The 23,404-nt window shown below is 33.6% G+C and overlaps 1 protein-coding gene, 1 long non-coding RNA gene and 1 other non-coding gene across 5 annotated transcripts; all 3 read right to left on the bottom strand.

Annotated features, from left to right (window-relative positions):
* Positions 1 to 81: 81 nt before the first annotated feature.
* On the bottom strand, positions 82 to 4,092 carry LOC114752452 (recQ-mediated genome instability protein 1-like). 3 transcript variants are annotated; one of them, XR_003740844.1, is made up of 9 exons: positions 3,524 to 4,092; positions 2,826 to 2,996; positions 2,373 to 2,518; positions 1,881 to 2,014; positions 1,215 to 1,786; positions 997 to 1,107; positions 782 to 910; positions 320 to 687; positions 82 to 248 (listed from the first exon to the last, which is right to left on the bottom strand). XR_003740844.1 is itself a non-coding variant. In XM_028941191.1 (8 exons), exons 1-8 carry the CDS (start codon positions 4,055 to 4,057, stop codon positions 517 to 519), a joined length of 1,968 nt encoding a protein of 655 aa, XP_028797024.1. In that variant the 5' UTR covers positions 4,058 to 4,092; the 3' UTR covers positions 82 to 516. The 3 variants fall into 3 exon arrangements, 1 of the variants encoding a protein (XP_028797024.1); XR_003740845.1 differs by having other exon boundaries at positions 425 to 687; XM_028941191.1 differs by having other exon boundaries at positions 82 to 687.
* Positions 4,093 to 17,917: 13,825 nt separating this feature from the next.
* Positions 17,918 to 18,111, bottom strand: LOC114752453 (U2 spliceosomal RNA). The gene has a single exon (XR_003740846.1). It is a non-coding gene; the product is annotated as a U2 spliceosomal RNA (small nuclear RNA).
* Positions 18,112 to 21,636: 3,525 nt separating this feature from the next.
* LOC114752444 (uncharacterized) lies at positions 21,637 to 22,146 on the bottom strand. The gene is made up of 2 exons (XR_003740842.1): positions 22,060 to 22,146; positions 21,637 to 21,966 (listed from the first exon to the last, which is right to left on the bottom strand). It is a non-coding gene; the product is annotated as an uncharacterized LOC114752444 (long non-coding RNA).
* Positions 22,147 to 23,404: the final 1,258 nt, after the last annotated feature.

Genomic DNA, 23,404 nt, shown 5'->3' with positions numbered 1-23,404 from the left:
TTAATGGGGTGATGACATTAACAAGGAGAGACTGCAAGAATTGAAAAACCTTATGTAATTAGTTAAAATGCTGCGAAGCTAAAAATCACTGATACATGTATGTACAGTATAATAAATTGATAAAATCATTTTCACTTCAAAAAAAAAAATTGATTAAATCATTTACATTTACCGACGCTGTATATGTTCATGAACTATTTGACGAGACTTGGCATCGCATGCTTCAGAATTGAATCCCTCTTGTAGTCCTACCAAAGCACAACCAAAAATAAAAAAAGGATTATGATGAAAAAGTATATGGTCAACCCCTGGTCCTCACCCACAGAGCGTTAGATGGTCACCATCTGTACACAATAATGTCCTCTTCACAATTATAGGTTAGTTTTGGTAAAAGCATAGTGATCACTACACAGTTTCATCTTACATCAAGGCAAGAACATTGTGTGCTGGTAGTGATGAATTTCTGAGACCGACTATTCCAGATCAAGTTCTGAGGCCATCACCATAAAGATATGATCAAGGGGATAATTGAATGGGATCTGAGGAACAATTTCTTTGAGCTCGCGCAGGGAATAGGAACCTCAGCCTTCTTAAAAGTAACCACGCATCGCATGGTGGACAGCCTTGGCTCATCTCTATGGCAATTGGAAGAGAAGACTTTGCATTTAACTCCACAAGCATTATTCCCTACGACAAAATACAAGGAGACAATGAATAAAGTCATAAAACGGTCTGGGAAAGAATGACCGAGCAAATTTTCAGATGAAATATGTCAGATCACCTCGAAGTTTGCTAAAAAATATTGGAATGTACGCATAGTCTCCTTCATGTCTTGGACTATTTTTTTGTCTTCAGAAGAAAGGGCAACAGTGACCTCCTCTGGAGAATAGCCAATCCCTTTCTGAACAATCTAAAAACAAAAATAAACGATCAAATTATTACCATGACAAAGACAATGCCAATATCATAAAAGATCCAATATTTGAGCAGACTCACATTATGATCTATAAGGATCTCAGAAATAAGGCTACCATCATCAACGTATGCCTGAAGCTCATATGTTTTCCTTCGCTTATATTGGAATCCCTTCACACCAGTCAAGAAGCACTACCAAAAAAAATGCATTATAAATAAAATACAGTAAAATATTGGATGACATTCATATATTAAGAAACTTGCTCTACAGAAAATTCATCCAAGAAAGAACTTTATACCTTAATTTTTCCCTGAATAGAAGGAGCTTTATCCTTCATCGTCACCCACTTGGTTGACAAACTAGCTAAGTATGTGAAAGGAATTTCCTGATCTCCAGACAGCATCATCGGGTGATCAGTTGTCTCAACCATATCAACATCATTAATATTTGAAACCCTGGAGGAGGACCCGTCAAGAGCTCTCTCTATGATTATGGGACTTCTATCCGTCTTTCCCTCCATAGCATTTTGGGCAATAGGAGAGCACAGAGTAGCCACAGAATTCTGTTGTTTTATATGAATGGTATCATTATTGTGTTCCTCCACGGCACTTGAAACTGCATGGGAAGATAAGTTGCCTGCAGCATTTGCCCCAGTTATATTAACAGTATTTATGTTCATTTCCTTTGTCATAGCAATGGTAGCAGAAAGTTGAGTAGCCATAGAATCTGCACGTGTGTCGTCCACATGCGTGGCTTCCACAGTTGAAACCATGTCAGGTATTAAATTGGAAGCAGCATTTTGAGCACTACTGGCTGGAGTATCTTCGGCTGTTAATCTGTTGGCAGCACTAGACACTCTCAGGCTAGCATCTGTAGTTTCACAGGCATGGAAAATGTATCAGATGACAAACAATTCCAATGATACAAACAAAAAAGCTCAGCTGTTAGTAAGACTACAACATACGCTGATTATTTATCTGAATAGAAGGAGTAGTGTGCATGGTAGAATTAATGCGCGTGATATCATCAGCTCCCCTTGAAGGCCATGCAGCAAGAGTTGCTCTAGCTGCTAAGGGAGGAAGCACTCCATTCTTAGTTCTGCATCTCAGGATCACAGAGATAGTTTAATCAATCAGCAAATTTAGGTTCGAAAAAACCCTTTAAATTCCACAATAATTATGGCCATCAGACCTATCAACAACAATTACTAACATCAAGATAGATGAAAGTAAAGGATGCTACAGTAATGGATCTGCAAGTTTTTAGATGAGTCTACATGTGAAATAAATTCATATATTAAAATTGTCCAGCAATAGTCACACACTAAACATGGAATTATGCAAGAATGAAGAAATAACATGAAAACTTCCAGTTTGCACTAGGGAAGCATTCGTTTTTATAATATAACTTTACGTTACATGCCCTTGTCTAAATCATCTGATATAACAAATTCTACCTTTTTCCCCTAGGAGGCTTATTCAATTCATCAACAAGACGCTTTCGTGCTGCATCCAGCTGCTCGACCAATCCCCCCAAGATTTCTATGGTTTCAGGGACCAGCATTAGAAGTCCATGGCGTACGTGTACATTACAGATGGCAACCTATGAGTATAGTAAAGATCCCTCAGTGTCACCCTTGCTAGCAAGGAAAGAGATGCAATTAAGTTTTCCGCGTTTTATAAATGACATAGGAACTGATAAAGTAATGGGAAAGGCACAAAAGTGAGAGAACTAAGAATGGACCGCAGCTAATTTAAACTAGCCAATACCATATTAAAATAAACCAAAAAAAAAAATCAGATTCAATAAGACTAATACATACAAAAAATAATTATATACTTAATTTATTATTGTAATTAAATTCACACAGGATAAAACATGCTAATTGAGGAAGCACGTGCTCACCAACCTTCAAACCAGCAGGAGCACAGACTTCAAGAGCTTGAATGGGTCTGTATTCCATTCCAAAAACCCTCTGAATACCATCAGTCATAGATAACTTCAAGCACCTTTTAAGTCCAGGGGGTGCTTGTTGATATCTTCCTCGAAGCGGACAGCTAATGTTAATTATTTCATCAACCTGCCAAATGCATGAGCACGCGAATTTACTGTTTCCACATCTGAGTTTGTTAGATATGATCAGAAAATAGAAAATGTCATTAGTGACTGCTTTAGCAACAGCCTAAACAAAAATCCTCAAACCACTGTGCATTACTGAAAATTATAATTTGGATCAATTCCACCCGCAATGCGGCAAAAGTTTTAACTTTTGAGAAAGGGCGCTCTCCTATGTAAGATTAAGAAATCAAAACTAAGTCAAATTATCCAGGCAGTCATTATAGCTTCTAAGCATTTTCCCCATCATCAAACTTACAGTTACTTCTTACTTGAAACTATACCCTGATAAATAGTATATACGGCGACAATATCAATTAAGAAATAATAAGTGGGTGAAAATGATTTGAAACGAACGATAGCATAGTTTTTTTCCTAAGTTCGATGCAAAATGGCAATGATTTGGATGTCGATAATCAGTAAGCAATTGGTGCTGCTTTGTTACAAAGAAATTAACAATAGAAAAGGATGCCCGTGACGAGAAAGCCGGACCTGTAATACATACGGACCAGGGAGATCAACCAGATGTATGGAATCCACATTTGCAGGAAGCATGCCGCTCCCACAGTAGTTCATATCAGAAAATAGGAATTGCTCAAAACACAACTTCGCCTTTGCAGTAACATCAAACCCAGAAAAGCCCCGAACAGAGCTCTCTAGTTCACGAATACAAGCATCGAGCCATTCTCTTTTCAGGTTCAACCCAAGGCGTCGAAGAGAATCGCTAATGGGACAACCAGAATCCTCACCGGAGTTTGAACGGGAAGATGGTGGAATCTCCTGAGGCCCGGGATTCTGATGCTGATGAGGAGACGTCGGCAAGGGACTATCAGAGACGTCGATGAAATCGTCGTCAGAAATTTCAAAAGGCTCAGCATTACCGCTCCGAGATAAATCATTGGCAGTCTGTTGCTGGGGAGGTAAATCAGCTTCTGTTTCTAGATGAGGTGGCGACGGCGACGGCGCTAATTCGGCGTTGTCTTCGTCGTCCTCAGAACAGTCCAGCCGAAGTCGGCGTATCACCATTACTCTGCTGCTCGGAATTTTGCCTCTTTACTTTCCCTCCATTTTCACAAAGATAGAGGGAACCGTGGTTCTCTCGCGGTTCAAATCCGTGACGCAGGGGCAGGGCTTTTCCCGTTGTCGGATTTTTTTTTTTCCTGTTCAAAAAATGAGCCGCTGGATCAACATTTAGTGCCTGTTTGGTTGGGCTCAAGTGAAAAGTAGCTTAAGGGCCCGTTTGGGATCACGTTTGGGGGCCCAAACGTGCGTCCCAAACGGACTTGTGGGGTGGCTGACATTTTTGAGTGTTTGGATCCCCGATTGCCCTATCTGACTTTTGAGACTTAAATGGGCTTCTGAGAGAAGCTCATACTTTGAGCTTTTTTTTCGGACATGCAGCTGGGGTGATGAAACCGTTGGAGTGTGTTTAATTGTTTTACCTAACTAACCCTCTTTGCATGTATTTTCTCTGACCTCACTCAGCTCAAAGACAAAAAAAAAAGACACACACACGCACTCAGCCACAAGACGCTCTGAAGCTTAAAAAAAACTCCTCCCGACGTCTGCTGCCATATACTCGCCGTGCGCCCGTCGTCTCCCGCCGTGCTCCCGCCGTCTCCCGCCGTCTCAACAGTTCGGGTTCTTGTGTGGTCGGTCGTTCAGTTCTTCCAACGTCTCATCAGTTCTTTCCTCTGTTCGTTCAGTTGTTCCAGCGTCGCCGTCTCCCGCCGTGTCTCCGCCGTGTCCCGCCGTCTCATCAGTTGCGGTTGTTGTGTGGGAGTGGCTAGACCTTGGTCGTTTGTTCAGATCCTTCAAATACCGTCGCCGTTCATCTTCTTCCTCTGTTCGGTTGCAAGCGTCGCCGTGTCCCGCCATGTCCCGCCGTCTCATCAGTTGCGGTTGTTGTGTGGGAGTGGCTAGACCTTGGTCGTTCGTTCAGATCCGTCAAATACCGTCGCCGTTGATCTTCTTCCTCTGTTCGGTTGCAAGCGTCGCCGTCCGTTTTCACCGCCGCCGGATCGCATCTGCTCCAGATCCACACTGCTCAGAGTCTCCTTTGTACGCCTGGTAAGAGATACGCGATTTTGGTCCCAGATCTGGTTGTCTTCGATTGTTCTTGGCTGCCGGCGGATGCATGGCTGTTATAGGAGTGTTAATATGATATTCTTGCTATTAATCTGATGTTCTTTCAATCAGTGTGGCCTGGCTGTCGAACTTGGTAGTAGTGTAGTAGGAAGAACTGACTTGAACGTATCGATTAATGTGGTTTTTTGGCTGTGTTTAATCTGTGTTTCCTGTTAATTATTTGTGACAATGTCAGACTCGTAGGCGCATTTTAGTTTGAAAATTTGAAGATTTGTGTTTCTATTTATTTGTAGTTCTATGTTTCTATTTTATGATTTGTGGTTCTGGCAAACTGACTACCCCTTTGCTGTTAATTATTTGCCACAAGCTCCGAAAAGTATATGTTTTTTAGTTTGAAAATCTGAAGCTCGGTGTTTGTAAAAAGTGACGTATATATTCATCAATAATGGTTATTGTTGATAAGTATGTTTTACAAACCTAAATATATATGATTGTGATATTATAATTTATACATATTATATATATATTAGATATTTCCTGTCATATTTATTTACAAAATAAACATAATATTTCTGCATTGTTGGAAGAAAAGTGTTCTGGTTCATTGTAACTCCCTTTTGCATTCTTGATTGACATTTTTTAATAGAACTATGAACAAAGAAAAAAGTAAGGCAACATGGGATACAAGCACTACAGAGGTGTTACTTAAAGAATGCATGGAGCAAATCTACCGGAAAAATCGTCAAGGAACATCATTTTCAAAGACTGGGTGGAACAACATTTACTCTGCATTCAATGCAAAAACAGGAAAATCATATGAGAAGAAGCAATTGAAAAATAGGCTCGATAGCTTGAGGAAGGATTGGAGGACATGGGTTGATTTAAACAAAGAGATTGGTGTAGGTTGGGACCCTATAAACAATACAGTGGTGGCAACAAATGAGTGGTGGGAGAAGAAAAAACTGGTATATAATTGTTGATCTTGAGTTATAAACTGTGTTATTACTTGTTATAGGCTTTTTATTTTTGTTGATTGTATTCTTGCAGGAGAATCCCCAATATGAAAAGTTTAGGTACCAGGGGTTAAAGTTTGCTTATGAATTAAACACGATATTCAAGGGTGTGATAGCATCTGGAGAGGATATGTTGGCACCGTCTTTAACCCAACCTCAGACACAAGAGGATGATGAAGAGAATGTGTATAGAGTTGATATAGATCTCCTTGAAGGATCGGGGGATAGTGAAGAAGATCTTGGAGGTGCTAGTGTAGGAGTTACGGATGAGATGGCAGGCGTAAACTTAACAGCAAATACTGCACCTAGTGGTTCAAGAAGCCATGGGAAGAGGAAGAGAGGTGAAGGGTCTAGCAGGCAAACAAAGCAAAAACTTCCAGCCTCAAGACAAATAGCGGATTCAGTTAGTGAAATAGCTACTGCATCTAAGGATAGAGCTGCAACTCTTAAGAAAATAAAAGAGGTATCAATTTCTGAGGTTACGGCCGAAGTGCTCTGCCTTGAGGAAATTACAAGTGACTCTGATTTCCGGAACCAGTGCTTAAGACTTCTATTGCACAAGAGTGTTCGGGAAATGGTTGTTTCACTAAAAGGACAGCCGGAATACTTGGTTGCATGGCTACAGGATATGGCATACAATCCACCATCATGGCTGAAACCCCCGCCTGCTTGAACTATATTTTAGGACGCATGTTATGATTTTATTTTGTCTAACTCGGACCAGAATTGTTATTATATGTTTTTAAGTTAATGTTTGTGGAACTATGAAATTATGTATGTAACATCCAAAAATATATATATTTAGATTTTAGTTTATTAAAATGAGATTAATTAATTATCATTGAAGCTAATCTTAATTACGGGTAGATTATTAATTAATAAATAATAGTTAAATAATAATTAATATATATTTAAAATATATATAGATGAATATAATATATAAATATATATATATATATATATTAACAGTGGGTGGCACACGGCCACCCACTGTTTGTTTTGGGGGAGGGGAGTTAATCCCCGTGGGCCGTGACCCACCTTTTATTAAAAAAAAACAAAAAAAACAAAACAAGCTAAGGATTTGGGTAAAGGGGTCACGTGACCCATTATATTTGAATCATTATTTCCCCTTCTTCTGCCTCCCATCCTGTAACGTCTCATTGCTGCTTCGCGTTCGTGTTCCTCTGGTCCGCCATCCCGTCGCGAGAGAGAGTGAGAGGGAGAGGTTGAGGGTGTGAGCAAGGAGAGATTCTTTGGTCTCCTCTAAATTATTTAGGTAAGCTATTTTCTTCCTACTTTTTCTATTTATTTTTAAGTTTTTGGCAGAAAATAAGATGTGTTAGGGTTTGATAGATTTTTAATGATTTGAGGCTTCTAATTTATTTTGATGATATTAATGGAGCTTATGGAGTTAGAATAGAAGCCTTATGACTTAGATTTTTAGTTAATGGTTGATTTGAGGCAATGTGAGTTAGGGATTGGTTGGGAAATTGTGATTTGTATTAATGATGATATTAATTTCGAAATTTATCTCTTAGTTGAGTTCATTTGAGGTTATATTGAGGATCCAATGCTTAAACTTTGAGGATTGTTGTTGAAATAGTAATATTGATGATTCTTGGAGAGACTTTAATTAGTGGAAGTTGGGTGTTTGGAGGAAATTGAGGAAAATACTCTAAGTTATTGATTCTAATGAGTGGGAAATGATTAATGGAAGAAGGGAATAGGATTTTAATAATGATTGAAGGCATAGTTGATATATGGTTATTTTTCTAAGAGTTAAAGTAAGCATTTTTGGAGGTTTTTAGATGATTTAAAGGAAATATTCTTATTAATGATGTGAATGAGAGAAATAGAGTTGGGAAGTATTAGGAATTGTCACTTGGAAGAATAGATGAATTATTATTTTTCCTAAGGATAAATTTTTAGATAAGCCAATTATGGGGATTTAGTTAATAAACTATTTTAATGCTATATTAATTAGTTTTTTTATATTAATATATGTTTATCAATTTATTATTGTAGAGTGAGCTTGGTTTGGGCTCTTGGGTCTTGAATCCTCCTACTTTTAGTTCTTGTGTCAAGAACTTGAGGTAACCACTTTCTAATTTACCTTGTATGCTTGTTGATGTGATTATAAGCATGTGTTGATATTATAAATATTCTCAATATGTGTTATGGTGGTTTCTGTATGAAAAGTAATTTATATATCTATATCAAGATTTAAATTTTGATAAATTTATTAGTTAAGTGGGCATGAATTATTTCATCTTATGAATATCTTGTTGATGTTGAACAAATTTGATTATTGAATCTGAGAATACTTTATGGATATGAAATTGTGTGGAATTGGATGGTTGGATTGGGCTGTGTTGGTTGTGCTGAAATGTAGTTGTGGGAGGTCTGATTAATTATACCACGTGGTATAGCCGCCACTTGGCACCCAGTGGTTAGCATTAACATTCTTAGGGCCCTCGGTATCACCCTTCCTTTGGCCGGGTCAAGGGTCAGTCCAAGGGACATGACACCTTTCCATATTCCAAGGAAAGGGAACCCATGGTCCGATATGAGCTCTGTAACTTTTGGCCGAGTTACACCTCATTATTGGAGAGCTTGGTGCAGTCTTGTAAAAGAGATGAATCCTGTTATGTGTGAATAGCCCATGGGTTCTGTCAGAGGTTACAAGGAGGTTATAAGGATGGTTGATGAAGTTCTATGCATGCAAGTTACTTTTTGAATTATTATATATTGTTTTCTGTAAAGATGTTTAACTTATATATTATTTGAAGTTGTACTTTGCCCGCTTAGCTATCTTGTAATCACTCCCTGGATACCTGTTGAATTGGAATTGTGGTTACTGGGTCAATTTGACTCACCCCGTGGTTATTTAACATTTTTCAGGCGAGGGTTCAGGTGTTGGTTCCAAGGGGAAGGTGTCCGAGGCTTGAGTTTTCTTTTCCACTCTATATAGCCTCTATTTTGATATACATGTTTTTGACTGATGTATATTGCCAAACTTTAGGGCCTTTTTGTTTTAGTTAACATTATCATAGCCTTTCTGCTGCATTCTAGACTTGTTCTATTGGGCGGACCCCTTTTTGGTTATATGTGATCGTTATTTTGATTGCAATTGATAATGGGCAGTAGTGGTAGTTATTTTGGTGGACTTCAATGTCCTAGCCCATTTACAATGGGTCTTAATTGTAGTTGAGATTTCAGAGTATTGCTGATGGATTTGATATATACATGGAAAATCAAATGTTGATCCTTTCTGATTTGATTAACTACCTTTACTATTCTAGAACAGTAGCTACTACCTCGTTAAAGATTTGAATTGTTATTGACTATGGTAGATTTCTATTTGATTAGGTTTGTCCTTCCTACCATGGCTAGCCTTTTAAAGCAATTATCGTTTTGAAAATGATTATTTACCATGAATTACGGGGGTTGTTACAATGTAACTTGTTAACTGACTATGAATGTTTTTAAGTTACATGTGTTATTTATAATGATAATTGCAGCTTATGAATGTTTTTAGACTAATTTTTATGTCTTTGCATGTTTAACAGAAAGAAATATTTATTTGCACATACCTAAAAATATTTATTTGTCGTTTAAAAAAATTCTTACAGTTGAATTTAACCACACTCACAGGTGACATTATCTATGGCAAATTGGAACAATCAATTTACGTTTGAGTGGATGGAGGAAGATGAACAGTCTGAAGAGGAGTCAGAGGAAGATGAACAGTCTCAATTGATTTCCCTTCTAGATGAAGAGATAACACAATATGAAGAGGTAGCTGTATTGGTGAGTCAATATGTGATGCTTTATGTGTGCAAAGAGCCACGAAGAACTAGTCAGCAAACAGGTAATTTACGGGTGCAAGAAATTTTGCGAGATCATGAAATTCGGTGTTATGACATGTTTCGAATGGAAAAAGAAATGTTCATGCGATTATGCTCTAAACTGGTCGAACATGGTTTAAAAAATTCTAAGTATCTGGGAGTGGAAGAAATTGTTGGTATGTTTTTGAACACGATTGGTCATGGACAATGTAATAGGATGATTCAAGAAAGGTTTCAACATTCAGGAGAAACTGTAAGCAGGCATTTTCATAGAGTATTACAGGCTTGCCTTAGTCTTTCCAGGGAATACATCAAACCACTCGATCCTACGTTTTCTGTAACTCACCCAAAAATAAAAAACGATAAACGATATTCGCCATATTTCAATGATGCAATAGGAGCAATTGATGGCACTCATGTACGATGTGTGGTGAGTCTTTCGAAGCAAGACAAATATATCGGGAGAAAGGGATATCCGACATAGAATGTCATGGCTGTATGTGATTGGGACATGTGCTTCACTTTTGTGTTAGCGGGATGGGAAGGTACTGCACATGATGCTCGTGTGTTTAACACTGCTGTCTCAACTCCAGCCTTGGATTTCCCTCATCCACCTCCAAGTATATTTTCAGTAGCTTCAATTTTAATTATGTCAAATTCATTTGATATTTTCATTAATTTCACAATGTCAACATAATTTCATGATTTATTAGGGAAGTATTATTTGGTCGATGCTGGCTATCCAACTCCACCAGGATATCTTGGTCCGTACAGATGTGAGCACTATCACCTTCCAGACTTCAGGCAACAACCGGGATTTGAAAATTATAACGAAGTCTTCAATTACTACCATTCAAGTTTGAGGTGCACTATAGAAAGGACTTTCAGGGTGTGGAAGAATAAGTTTCGCATCTTAGATAAGATGCCAAGTTACAAGTATAAAACTCAAGTCCAAGTAGTTTGTGCTACAATGGCTATACATAATTTCCTCCAAAGAAATTCTGAAACTGATAGAGATTTCATAGAAGCTCAATCTGAAGGTACAATTGACGAAGACAGTCATGATGAAGCTGGTGAGACATCCTCTTCAAATTTACCTAGATCAAGACAAATGAATCATGTGCGTGACACAATCAGAGACCAAATTGTATTGAGCATGGCATCCAATTAGTTATTTGATGTATTTAGTTTTAAAATGCTACGTATGTATGACCTCTAATTTACATATTTATCCATTACATATATTTAATTAAGTTTTTTATTATTTTTCAATTTCCTTCTAGTAATAACTTAATTTTTTTATTTTTAATAAAAAAATTTTCAATACTTCTTTTAAAATAGTCACATTATATATATAATTTCTTTATAACAATAAATTAAATTTCCTTATTTTTAATAATTTTATTTTCATTACTTTATTTATGACAAATAGTCACATTATATATATAATTTCTTTATAATACTAAATTAAATTTTTTTACTTTTAATAATTTTTATTTTCCTTACTTCTTCACTTTTAATAATTAAATATCTAATATTAGATATGTGCTATTTAATAGAATTCATGTCCTTTTAAGTCATTTTACATTCAAACTTACTTTTACATTTATCATCCAAACAAGTTTCAGCTTCTCAAACTGACTTTTTTCTAAAACCCAATCCAAACATAAATCACATTACCCAATCTGACTTTTACTCAATCTGACTTTTGGAAAAGTCAGATTGAAAAAAAAGTTACTTGTCCACCGCTAATCCAAACACACCCTAAATTGGATAGAAGCCTGATTAGAAATTTAGATATTGTTTGGATAGTTGATTGGGCAATCTGGTTTTTGTATAAAAAACTACAATAAGCTATAAGTTAAAATTAACAGTTTATGACTTATAACTTTTGAAACATGAAGAGAGAAAAAATTAAGAAATTTATTACCTCCTTTGGTTTTTATTATAAGTCTCAAATAACTAATTTATAGATAACAAAAAGTCAATTAAAATTAGTTAAAAGGAATAAATAAGTTAAAAATATATATATTTTTTAAATATGCTCATAGAAATATACTTTTATTTTTTCATGTTTTACTTTATATTTAAAATATTTTTTATGGTTTCTCTAAAGTTTTAAAATTTAATTCACTCATTAAATCTGACTTCTTCATATTAAATTATTTTAATTTCATTATATTATGTGAAATTATTTTTTTAATAATGTTTTATTATTTATTAAAACTCATACCTATTTTGGTCATTTTACAATCAAATTTACTTTTACTCAACCATAATCCAAACAACCCTTTATCAATCTCATTTTGGTAAACTAACTTTTCTGAACTCCAATCCAAACACAATTCAGCTTATCCAATTTAGTTTTTACCCAATTTTACTTTGCTATAAGCCAAATTGACAATAAGCTACTTTTCCAATCGTTGATCCAAACGAACTTTTAGTTGTGGGCTTATGAAGGAGTCTTTTTTGTTAAAAAAAAAATTTAAGTAAGTTGGATCCCACTTACGAGATCCTCCATTAATAAAATCCTCACGTTAACAATAGGATTTGAATTTATAATCTTATAGTTATGGGCAGACTCTTTTTTTTTTTTTTGGTGAACTATGGGCAGACTCTTTTTGCCAACTGGAAGACTACTGGAGACTTTTGTTTAATACGGTTGGACACTTCCCTCCTGTGAAAGCCCATATAGGCTCTGCACAGAGCATGCAACCCAGTTAAAATGTGGGAAGAAAAAAAATTGTTCAAACGAGGAAAACCAAGGTAGAGTCAGAACACTGACAAGAAATACTTCAGGAAAAAAAATTTATTTGATTATATATTAGATTAAATATTGGAAAAACAAAGCAACGATAACAGTCCCCGGTAAATTTAACAAAATCACATACAATACATAGTATCATCGAGAGTTGAATTTAGAAAAAAAGGCTAGGTTCTTACAACATAGCAAACTAAGATTTAAATTCTCGCTAAGAGATATGTTCATATTTAGTACCCAACAGTACTTTAAATAAGATTGTCTTTAATAGAATGATCCATGTGCTTGGCCAAAAAAAAAAAAAGGCATAGTGACTAAACAATCATAGGTACATTAATTAACCATTATTCTAGCTAATTGTTCAAAGCTTTTCTGGCAAACCCACAGTTAAGGGAAAACTAAACCCACGTCTTCGTATTGCTTATGTTCATTGACGAGTCTTGACTCTTACGCTTGCACATTTTGTCGAACATCCAAATTTTTCTTTCCAAGCATTGATTAGCTTTAAACATGATTAGCTTTTATAGCTGTGAGGTACCTATCTTCTTCTAATGCTTTTGCAGTAATGTTGGCTTGTATGTTTTTATCGGATTGTTCAATGTATGTTTGATCTTTTTATTAAAAAAACAACTATGATTAAGGAATGTTTGGGAGTATTTCAATGGATTAGGAATGAACATTATAGAAGCTTAGAAGAAATTAGGAGTAGGGTATTGTAAGGGGTGTATTTGGGCTCAAAATTGGATGAATAAAGAATGGTTCTCTCCATACCATCAGCACAATCCACTGCGGTGCATGTATAGTACCTGCATAAAATTAGAAACATGAAAATTAAAAGAAGAGAAGAGGGAAATAGAGAGGAAGTGATAATTTTGAAATGCTTTGTTGGGGTTTCACAATCTTGAGTCTACCGTAGAATTTTGGGGCCTCTGATCTCCATTTTCTTATAGGTTTAGTGCGGTTTATGGTGGGTTTGTGATTGAGGAAGATTTCACTGATTTAATCATTTAAATGAGTATAAATAGTTTGGTTGAGGTTCTTTAGGTGTTGTAATGGATAAAATGATGGTTTTTTCATGTGTTGGTGGTGATTTCAGTAAAGCTCTAGGTTTTGGTTTTTTCTCTTCTAAGCACAGGTCTACTAGAAACAATCATATTCAAGGTACTTAGATGCTTAATGTGGACATTTTTTCTAATATTGATTCAAATTTTGATTTATCACGTTGTGAGAAACTAGTTTCTTTCGTTAGACTCAACCCTTTTGATGGTTTGAGTGTTAATTTTGAGTGATTTGAGGAATTAGCCATGAAATATTGAGGCCGAATAGTAAATACATGATAGAATATGTTGGAAATGTAATGGAAAATGAAAGATTAACATTAAAAATGAATTTAGATTGGTATTTGATGGTCTTCAAAAAGAACTACTCCTCCGGTCCTTAATATAAGACCCAGTTAACTAATTTGATTATATTAAAGAAATTAGGTAAGTTAGTTAATTATAAGAAAAGTGATACATTTTTCCTAAAATACCATAATCATCTTTCTTATTTCTTAATACCCCCTCCCTCTTCTACTTAATTATGGTTGAGAGAGTATCCATAGGGATAAGTTAGATAAAATTGATAAATATGATAAACAGGTCTTATATTTAGGACCAATACCAACTTAACAATTGGGTCCTATATTAAGGATCGGAAGAGTATCAAATAATTGAAGCTTATATATAACGGTTGTTTGTAACGAACAATCAAATCGAGTCATACTTGTCGGTTACTTATAAATAACAGACAATGAGTGTCACCTAAATAGCTTCTAAACCCTCATGCCCTTTTATTTTTCATTAGACGCGTATGAGTTTCATCAATGATTTCTCTTTACTCTGCGTTGAAGTAACCATTATCATTCTCTTTTAAGCTGACCCTATTTGCTTGATGTACAAAAACAGTGAGCGCGCGCATGTGATTTGCTGTTGATTTCTAGTTAGTGATAATTTCTATGAATGTTTTACATTGTGCATATATGGCCTACAGTATTGTAGGTTCAGGATAAATGAAGCCTCCTTGTCTACAAACATATATATGTATATGTACGTATAGATGACACGCACACATATATATTTTGAATTAAGTATACGTGTCCTCTCTTGTTTGAGATATTCTCTGATAGCTATGCATATGTATTTTTATATGCAAATGCGTAGTTGCTATTGTAAAAGGTATCTGGTTGAATTGTAAGGACTCTAATTAAATATATACTCTTCCAGTCCTTAATGTAAGATATAATTAATTAATTTGAGTATATTAAGAATGTTAACTAAATTAGTTAATATGACATGTTTTTTCTAAAACATCTTAATCATCTTTCTTAATTCCCCCCTTTCCTCTCCTACTTGATTATTGTTGAGAGAATATCAATAGGGTTAACTTGAAGGGAAAAAAAATTAATGAACATGTGAAATAGGCATTACATATAGGACTAACATCAATTTTCAAATGAGGTTCTACATTAAGAATCGGAAGAGTATATTTATATAATTAATATAATAACCTTTATAATCAACCAAATAATACACGGGTTAAGGTATATCTAGCATTTTGAAACATTTTTTTAAGTACATCCAATATCCTAAAGTATTTTGTAGTGCATTCAACACCTTGAAATATTTTTTTAGTTGCGTCTAACACCATAAAGTATTTTTTGATACATTCAACACTTGAAAATATTTTTTTTAGGGTGCGTTCAGCATCCAAAAATATTTTTTGTTGTATACAGCACCAAGGCAAAAAAAGAAAAAAAAACTTTAGAGTATTGGACATACCTAAAAGATATTTTTAGGTGTTGAATACACCACAAAATACTTTAAAATGTTAAATGTACCTGAAAAAATATTTCAGGACACTTAATCTCAATACACTTTCCTTGCACACATGCATACGTGCACACAAATAATTTAAATTAAAGATGTGATGCAAATCGTGAGCATACCTTGTTGATCATTTCAACGGCTCTGATACTATATACTCATATTAGCCTTGTTTAAATCGTTAACAAGAGACTCATCATTGTTTGCATATTAATTATAATTATATATATGTGCGCGCGCATATAATAAATTATTAGTCGATATAAAAAAATTAAGAGTGTGCACAAAATGGGTTTTTGAGATGGTGCAACTATTGAAAATATCTTCATGATATTGCTCATATGTTGTCTTTTTTTAATGGGATACGCTATTTTAATTTCTACTAACATAATCATACTCTTTTTGTTTCTTCTTGTCCATCCCTTTTGCCTGTGTTGTAATTTTAGACTTGATTATCAATGAGAATTGATCATTTTATGAAAAAAAAATACTGAAAATATCAAAACAAAGAGCGCCTTCATATTGAGTGCTTTTGAGATTAGTGATAAATAATACTCCTCCGGTCCTAATTATAAGACCCAATTGACTTATTTGAGGAGATTAAGGAAGTAAGTTAAGTTAGTTATTTATAATAAATAAGTGTTGTTATTCCTAAAATATCCTTGCTAATTAATTATATTGGCTAAAACTATCATTATTAGAAAGATTATCTTTGCATATATGAGAGAAAATGGATTGGGTCTTATAATTAGGACCAAATAAAAAGTCAAATTGGGTCTTATAATAAGGACCGGAGGAGTAATAGATTAATTAATGCTGTAATGATTCCACAACTATCAGTAACAAAAATGATTTTAATTTTATATACTCCTCCAGTCCTTAATATAGGACCCAATTCCTGAGTTGGTTTTGGTCCTAAATATAAGACTCATTTCTTGTATTTATCAGTTTTCTCTAAATTACCCATATGGATACTCCCTCAACTATAATCAAGTAGAAGAGGAAAAGGGGTATTAAGAAAGATAATTATGGTGTTTTAAGAAAAATGTGTCACTTTTCTTATAATTAACTAATTTACCTAACTTCATTAATTTAATCAAATTAGTTAAATGGGTCTTGTATTAAGGACTGGAGGAGTAATATAATTTGTTTTTCACGTCTATATCTATTTAGGTTTACGAGTAATTTTATAATAATTGTCCATCAATATTTGAAAATTTTTGTCAAATTAGAGTAAGTACTTCAAATTTTTTTATTAATAGCTAGATACCTTGCAGGCTCCTTTCCTTTTCTTGAAAAGTAACACGATTTTAATTTTTCGCTCAACTAATCATCAGCATATGGAGACATCGACGAGGACGAGAACTAATTTCTCCGAAATACAAAATCCTTACCTTCTTCTCTCTGTAGTTTTTGCGCACTCAATATTATTCTAATTGGATCTGCTAAAATCAGCGAAATTAATTTCTCAATTCGGTATTTGAAAAAAAAAAAAGAAACTAAAATTGTTTGAAGAAAATTATCACAAAAAAAAATACAAATTTACATTTTATCCTTTAATTTTACATAAGATTTTACTTTCATCCTTTAATTTTATAAACTGTTTTTCAAAAAGATTTAATCAAAAGATTCATATATACTTAAATATTAAGTTTGACAATCAGTTAATCACTTCGATGTTAGCCTCCATGGAAATTCTTCCAAAGCTCAGTACTAGTACAGCTTGATTTAACTTCATCTTTTCTTGATTTTTAATCACAGAAACTTCCAATAATTAAGTCAAATTGAAACATGCACGATTATCACAAAATAAAAAGCACTCCTCCCAAATCTGAATATTTAAATATAAGACTTTAATCTTGTATATCTCCATACTTTTTTTGACCTTGGTATATATCTCCGTACTTATTATTTTCCCCTCAAATTACTCCTATAGTTAGATTTTTGTATGATGTACAAGTTATATCAATTACTCCAATACAGATAATTGAAAAAAAAAAAGTATTTGAAGAAAATCATCACACTTTATCTAATCTTTTTATCTTATATTTATGCTGAAGCAAATTACTCACAAGCGCCAAAAAAACGCAAAACGCAAAACCTAAAACAACCTTTTAACGGGCCTTTAAAATAGTGTAAGACAGACACACGAGGCTGGGAGGCACTTTTTTTTTTCAATGGGACGCAAACAGAGGGCCAATTGCATCCAAGTGGGCCTCGGATTTCACAAAATGGTTCAGTATCGCGGGCAATAATGGGCCACCAATTCGCAAAAAGGAGATCAAGCTGGCCTAATGTTTATACTGGGCTTGGACGGGTGCGCCAGGCCCATGCAGTAGTGCAACGCAAGGGCGACGCTCGAGAGTCCCGGCAGCAAGCTACCGTAATGGACTCTCCCCTAAAAAATTAATTTAATATCATGTGGGCCAATGGCCCACGTATCAGATATTAAACTGATAAGAACAGATACTACACTTGATCTTAGCCAAAAGGCCGAGAAAGGTATGCCTTGGAATGGCCGCTCGGCTTATTATTTATAGCCTGTCAGACGCTGTGCAGTTTTTGTTCTGCTCGATGTGGGACTCAATTCAATGCTATGCAGCGCGTGTGTCCGCGAGGCTCAATCTGGCTCATAAGATTTGAAGGTCATGTGTTGCTTTATTTATTTATTGAATGTGTTGCTTTATTTATTAATGAAATAGATAAATTGTCTTAAGCATACATACTAATAACGGAATTAAATATGTGAGATAATTTTAAAAGTGGTTTATGGAAAATTGGAATATATACTAATAATTAAAAGAGCTGGAAGCATGTTCGTCGATTCATCTTACAAAAATGCATTATGTGTGTGTGGGACTAAAAGGATACAAAGGATTCGATTATGATCTTTAATTACAGATATAAGACACTAAGTTCATAATTGTTAATCAAAGCTTTTTCAGCAAAAAAAAAAAATCAAAACTTAGTATGGATGCTGATGAAGCGCCGTGTGAGTTATCCTAAAAACGGATTTTTAAAAATAGAATGAAATAATTAAATTTATTTATTACTAACATAAGAATAGAAAAGTTTTGTATTCACAATCCTTCCCTATATCTATACATAATTATTATGGTTGATGTTTATTTTATTCAGATCCATATGATAACGTTAATCTAGATGCATGGTGAATGACAGTCACATCATTAGCTACTAATAATGTTTACCAGACAAATTCAAATTATGAGAATAAAAATCAGTATTTAAAATTAAGGATTTCTGCTCCAAAAAAATTTTAGGAAATTATAACAACCCGATAAACAAGAAAAAAATCTAAGGGAAGGTAAAATTATAAATACTTATACATTAATTTTCCCTGTCTGTTTTTTTTTTACAATAAACAATGTATATAAAATGCTCTCGTATTAATTAAATATAAGTAGACCTTCACATATCTTTCAGAATCTACAAGAGTATGTCAAAGAAAAATTACTTGGCTTTGTAAATTTGGTTTGAGAATAGACAGTGTTTTGGAAATTTAGGGAAAAACTGAGGATAAATCCCTGTTTAAAAAATTAATTAGGTAATGGTCCTGAAATATTTAGGTCCCTTTATCCAAGGTTGCATATGCCAAATTCGAATTGCATATTGCGGATGCTTAGTTGTATATAAGATTTTATTGCTTATCATGGATCATAATTAAATATTGTTGATCCAAATTTGCATATTGCTGATTCTAATTACTTATTATGGATACCTAGTTACATAGAATCTTATTGCATATCACAAATCATAATTACATATCATTAATCCAAAAGTTACATATTGGTGATTCCAATTGCATGTGTGGACGCTTAGTTGCATATAAGACCTTATTGTATATTGCATATCCTAATTACATATTGTTAATCCAAAGTTGCATATAGCTTATTCTAATTGCATATTATTGATACCTTGTTGCATATGAAATCTTGTTGCATATCACATATTCTAATTGCATATTATTGATTTAAACTTACATATTGCTAATTTTAATTCAATATATGTTACTATTTACATAAACAAATTCTCTGTATAGTATTCAAACAAATTCCTATCTACAAACTAACATCATGAAATTTGCACCGAAGGTATTTGCATATTAAAACAAGTGATTTGCATATTGTGACATAGATCCCATATGCAACAACATAAAAACCCATATGTAAGTAAGCATCCATTAGATGCGAGTGAGGACTCATCATATATAATTAGTAAGGAAAAAAGAAACCAATCCGAACCAGAAAAACCGATGAATTAACCAATGGTCCGGTCTGGTTTGAATGCTGAATCGACTAGAAATGGAATCAATATGAAACTAATCAAAGCGGTGATGAACCGGTTTGGATGATTATGTTGCTATTGGTCCTAATTTTCCTCATTTAGCTACTCATATCTCAATCATTATAGATTTAAATTAATTTTAGTGATGATTTTGGTATCAACGATTACTAATTTTAGTTATTGAGAAATTGTAAAAATAAAAATTCTCAATGTTGTAGTACTTTGTTATTATTACAATCAAACTACTATTGTATTTTCTTGTATTTTGTCACTAGTAATTATTAATAGTATTACATTTTGTTATTTTTAATTAAATTATATTATTTTAATATGACCCATTTGATCCCGATCTAACCCACTTGAACCACTACTTTAACTGGTTTAGTGCCTGCTTCGTTTTTTGTTCCTTAATAATTAGCATTTGTCTTAAGCATTAACATGCAAAAAGGACCTATATACAAGGAGGGAATCTGTCATATGCAAATGAGTGTTCGTTATATGCAATAAGTCATACGCAAATAAATAGCTATCATATGCAATTAGTCATATGCAATTGAGAATCCATCATATACAAGTGAAGATCCCTATATGCAATTGAGAATCCATCATATACAAGTGAAGATCCCTCATATGCAATTGAGAATCTGTCATATATATTAGTATTAGTCAGGGCAATATAATCTTTTTCCTATCACACTTATTGATATTTGAGGGGCTCACATTTACATTTATTGCAAGATCCATTCTCCCAGTTAATTTGTCAAATGGAAATTTTTAACCAATTTTCCCAAATTTTTTAGAACATACTTTTAGTGTTATATAATTTACAACTTTAAAAGTCGTATTGGTTCTATTTTTTTTAAAAAAAAATTTATTCGTATTATGGCCTAAGAAATATTTTCTATATTTTCACAGGAGTTATAATGCTTAAAGTTCATTAATACGAATTCACATCAAATAAATCATGCACACACACACACACTTTTAAAACAAAATTGAGACCAGGGTAAAATTTTTAACTTCGTATCACCCCTTTTTTTGTCCATATTTCTCACATCACCTCAACTAATGCTCTTATTAAGAGTATCTTAGATTAATAGCAAAACTAATCTGTCTCAAGCTATAAAGCAAAAATTGATAATCAAACTCGCGCTACTTGCTGATAATTCCCATCAGCTAAGTTTATGTTGATTAAATACATCTTATTTTAATCGTAAGTACACTTTTTTATTTTAAGTAATTTTCTGTTTTATAAGATAAATATGTAAGAGGAATTTTATATCTATTTTATAAATTCCTGTGTCCAAGCTTGACCTTTTTTATTTTAACAATGTCCATACTCGACCGGATCAATCCAATCCCCATTTCCTGGTTGGCTTTTATAATCCCATTTCTATGACGTTAGACTCTTCATCTCACCCTCTTTTTGCCCTCTATTTTGGGACATCAATTTCCGTAAACATCATATTACAACGAGACATGATAATATATTGATCCTATATAATTACTCTGGAGTTAATATTCCCTTCATCTCTAAATCTAAAATTTAGATAACTCATTCACACACATTAAAGAAATTAATTAAATTAATTATTTTTTGATAAAATTGTCAAATTACAATAAGAACTTCAAATTCTTTTGGCTGATATTTGAGACTAAAAATATTAGGGTTGGCAAATTGAAAAAAAGATTCATAAAATTAAGGGACCAAGCTAAAGCATATAAATTTAAAAGACCAATGTTACAATTTTATTTCAAAAAGAAAAAAGCGTAATCACCTTTCAAGTGCTAAAGCAGAAATTTAGTTAAACATTAGTGGTAAAGGTCTACTATACACATCCTGATAGGCAGCTTCTTGGTTTTTCAAACAATATTATCTAAGAAATTAGAACAAGCATGTACAAATTATCTCTATTAATCATCCCTCATTAATTAATTAATGATGATGAAATCACAAAGTAGAAATCTAACGCCGCCTCTGAAAGCCTCCACTCAGCATCTGACCCAGCCTTGTATAAAGATCTCGTTGTTCTTCAAATGATAGGTTCATCAATATCTGAAGCAAACATCAGCATTAATTAATTTTCTTTTAATTCAAGTATTAAATTTGATTTATAACTCATGGTATAATAAAAATATGGCAAAATACCTGATCCAAAATCATTTCAACTGACAGACTTTGCGGCACAACAAATGATTGATGATAAATATATGCAAAAACTGCCATCACCATCTGCAAATTAGGGGAAAATTTTTTTTTAAAAAAATAAGTTTAATCTCCACTAAAATATGATAACCAAGCAAATGAAAATTTGAGTTGATGAATATCAACAATTAAGGATCTTAAAAGTTAAGATAACGTCTCATATAAAGTAGACTTTCAAACATTCCAGGAATGTTTTCATTCAGAAATAGCAACAAATTCAAAATACCATTATAACCTCAAAAGACCAAGTCATAAACTTCAAGGATCATGACTAGTACCTTTCGGTAACCCCAATAACAACTTATTTCAATGGCCCTCGGAGGACTTTTTTTGTTTTGTTTTGTTTTTTTTTTTTAAATGAACTATGAATAATAAAATGTCATTTTCTCCAGAAATTTCAAGCAGGTTTTTCCCCTCCTTAGGAGGAGGCTAGCCCTTTTTAAGTATACACAGTATACTATATCTACCAAACAAATAAAAAATACTATCTCCAGTCTTGAATATATAAACTGGTTAGAGATTCAATTTAGTTAAACCACAATCCATTTTTCTCCCATATTTATTTATTTATTCCCAAAGTAATTCTCATGGTAATTGTATATGTTAAAAGGTTTCTATTTTAATGGACATGGTTAACAAGAATATTTTAAGAAAGACAATACCATTTATTACAAATAACTAACTTAATTAATTTCTAAATATCCGCAAATTAGTTATCTAGCTCTTAATTTAGGATCGGAGGTAGTACAATAGAGACACCTTCAACCGAAATATTTACATCACTATGATACGCAAATATGCCAATATTATAGACATATGCATGATACTCCTGTTCATCAGACTGGACTATTACATAGACATACGAATGGCATAAGTTCATGTAACATCAAAGCGGCAGTTGATGCTCGTTTCTAATAATTTTCCAAGTATCTAGCAACCTATCTTAAAAGGGACATATATTAAAAGGAAAAAAAAAAAAATCCACCATTCTTAAACTATTTAGAAATCAACACCACCAGTTTTGGATTTCTCATATTGTTTGTTATTTCAACATACATAAATATGTTTGTCAACACTTGGATTTCTCATGTGACAAACAGCAGCTAATAGACCAATTAACTTTCTCGACAGTAAATTAGAAAGAATTATAAGAATATATCTAGTATTCCCACCATTCTATATTTAGTGTCCATGATTGTCTTTATTATTAAGAGTTCTTTTGGCGTATGGAAATTATTTGAAGAAAGGTAAAAAAAATGAGGGAAAATTTTATCAGACCCCCAGCAAG

This window comes from Neltuma alba, unplaced genomic scaffold (genome assembly GCF_004799145.2).
Source record: "Neltuma alba isolate B1F8T4 unplaced genomic scaffold, ASM479914v2 tig00007387_pilon, whole genome shotgun sequence".
NCBI classification, from domain to species: Eukaryota; Viridiplantae; Streptophyta; class Magnoliopsida; order Fabales; family Fabaceae; genus Neltuma; species Neltuma alba.
The sequence above is the reverse complement of the archived record's forward strand: the minus strand, read 5'-3'. Positions and strand labels throughout refer to the sequence as shown.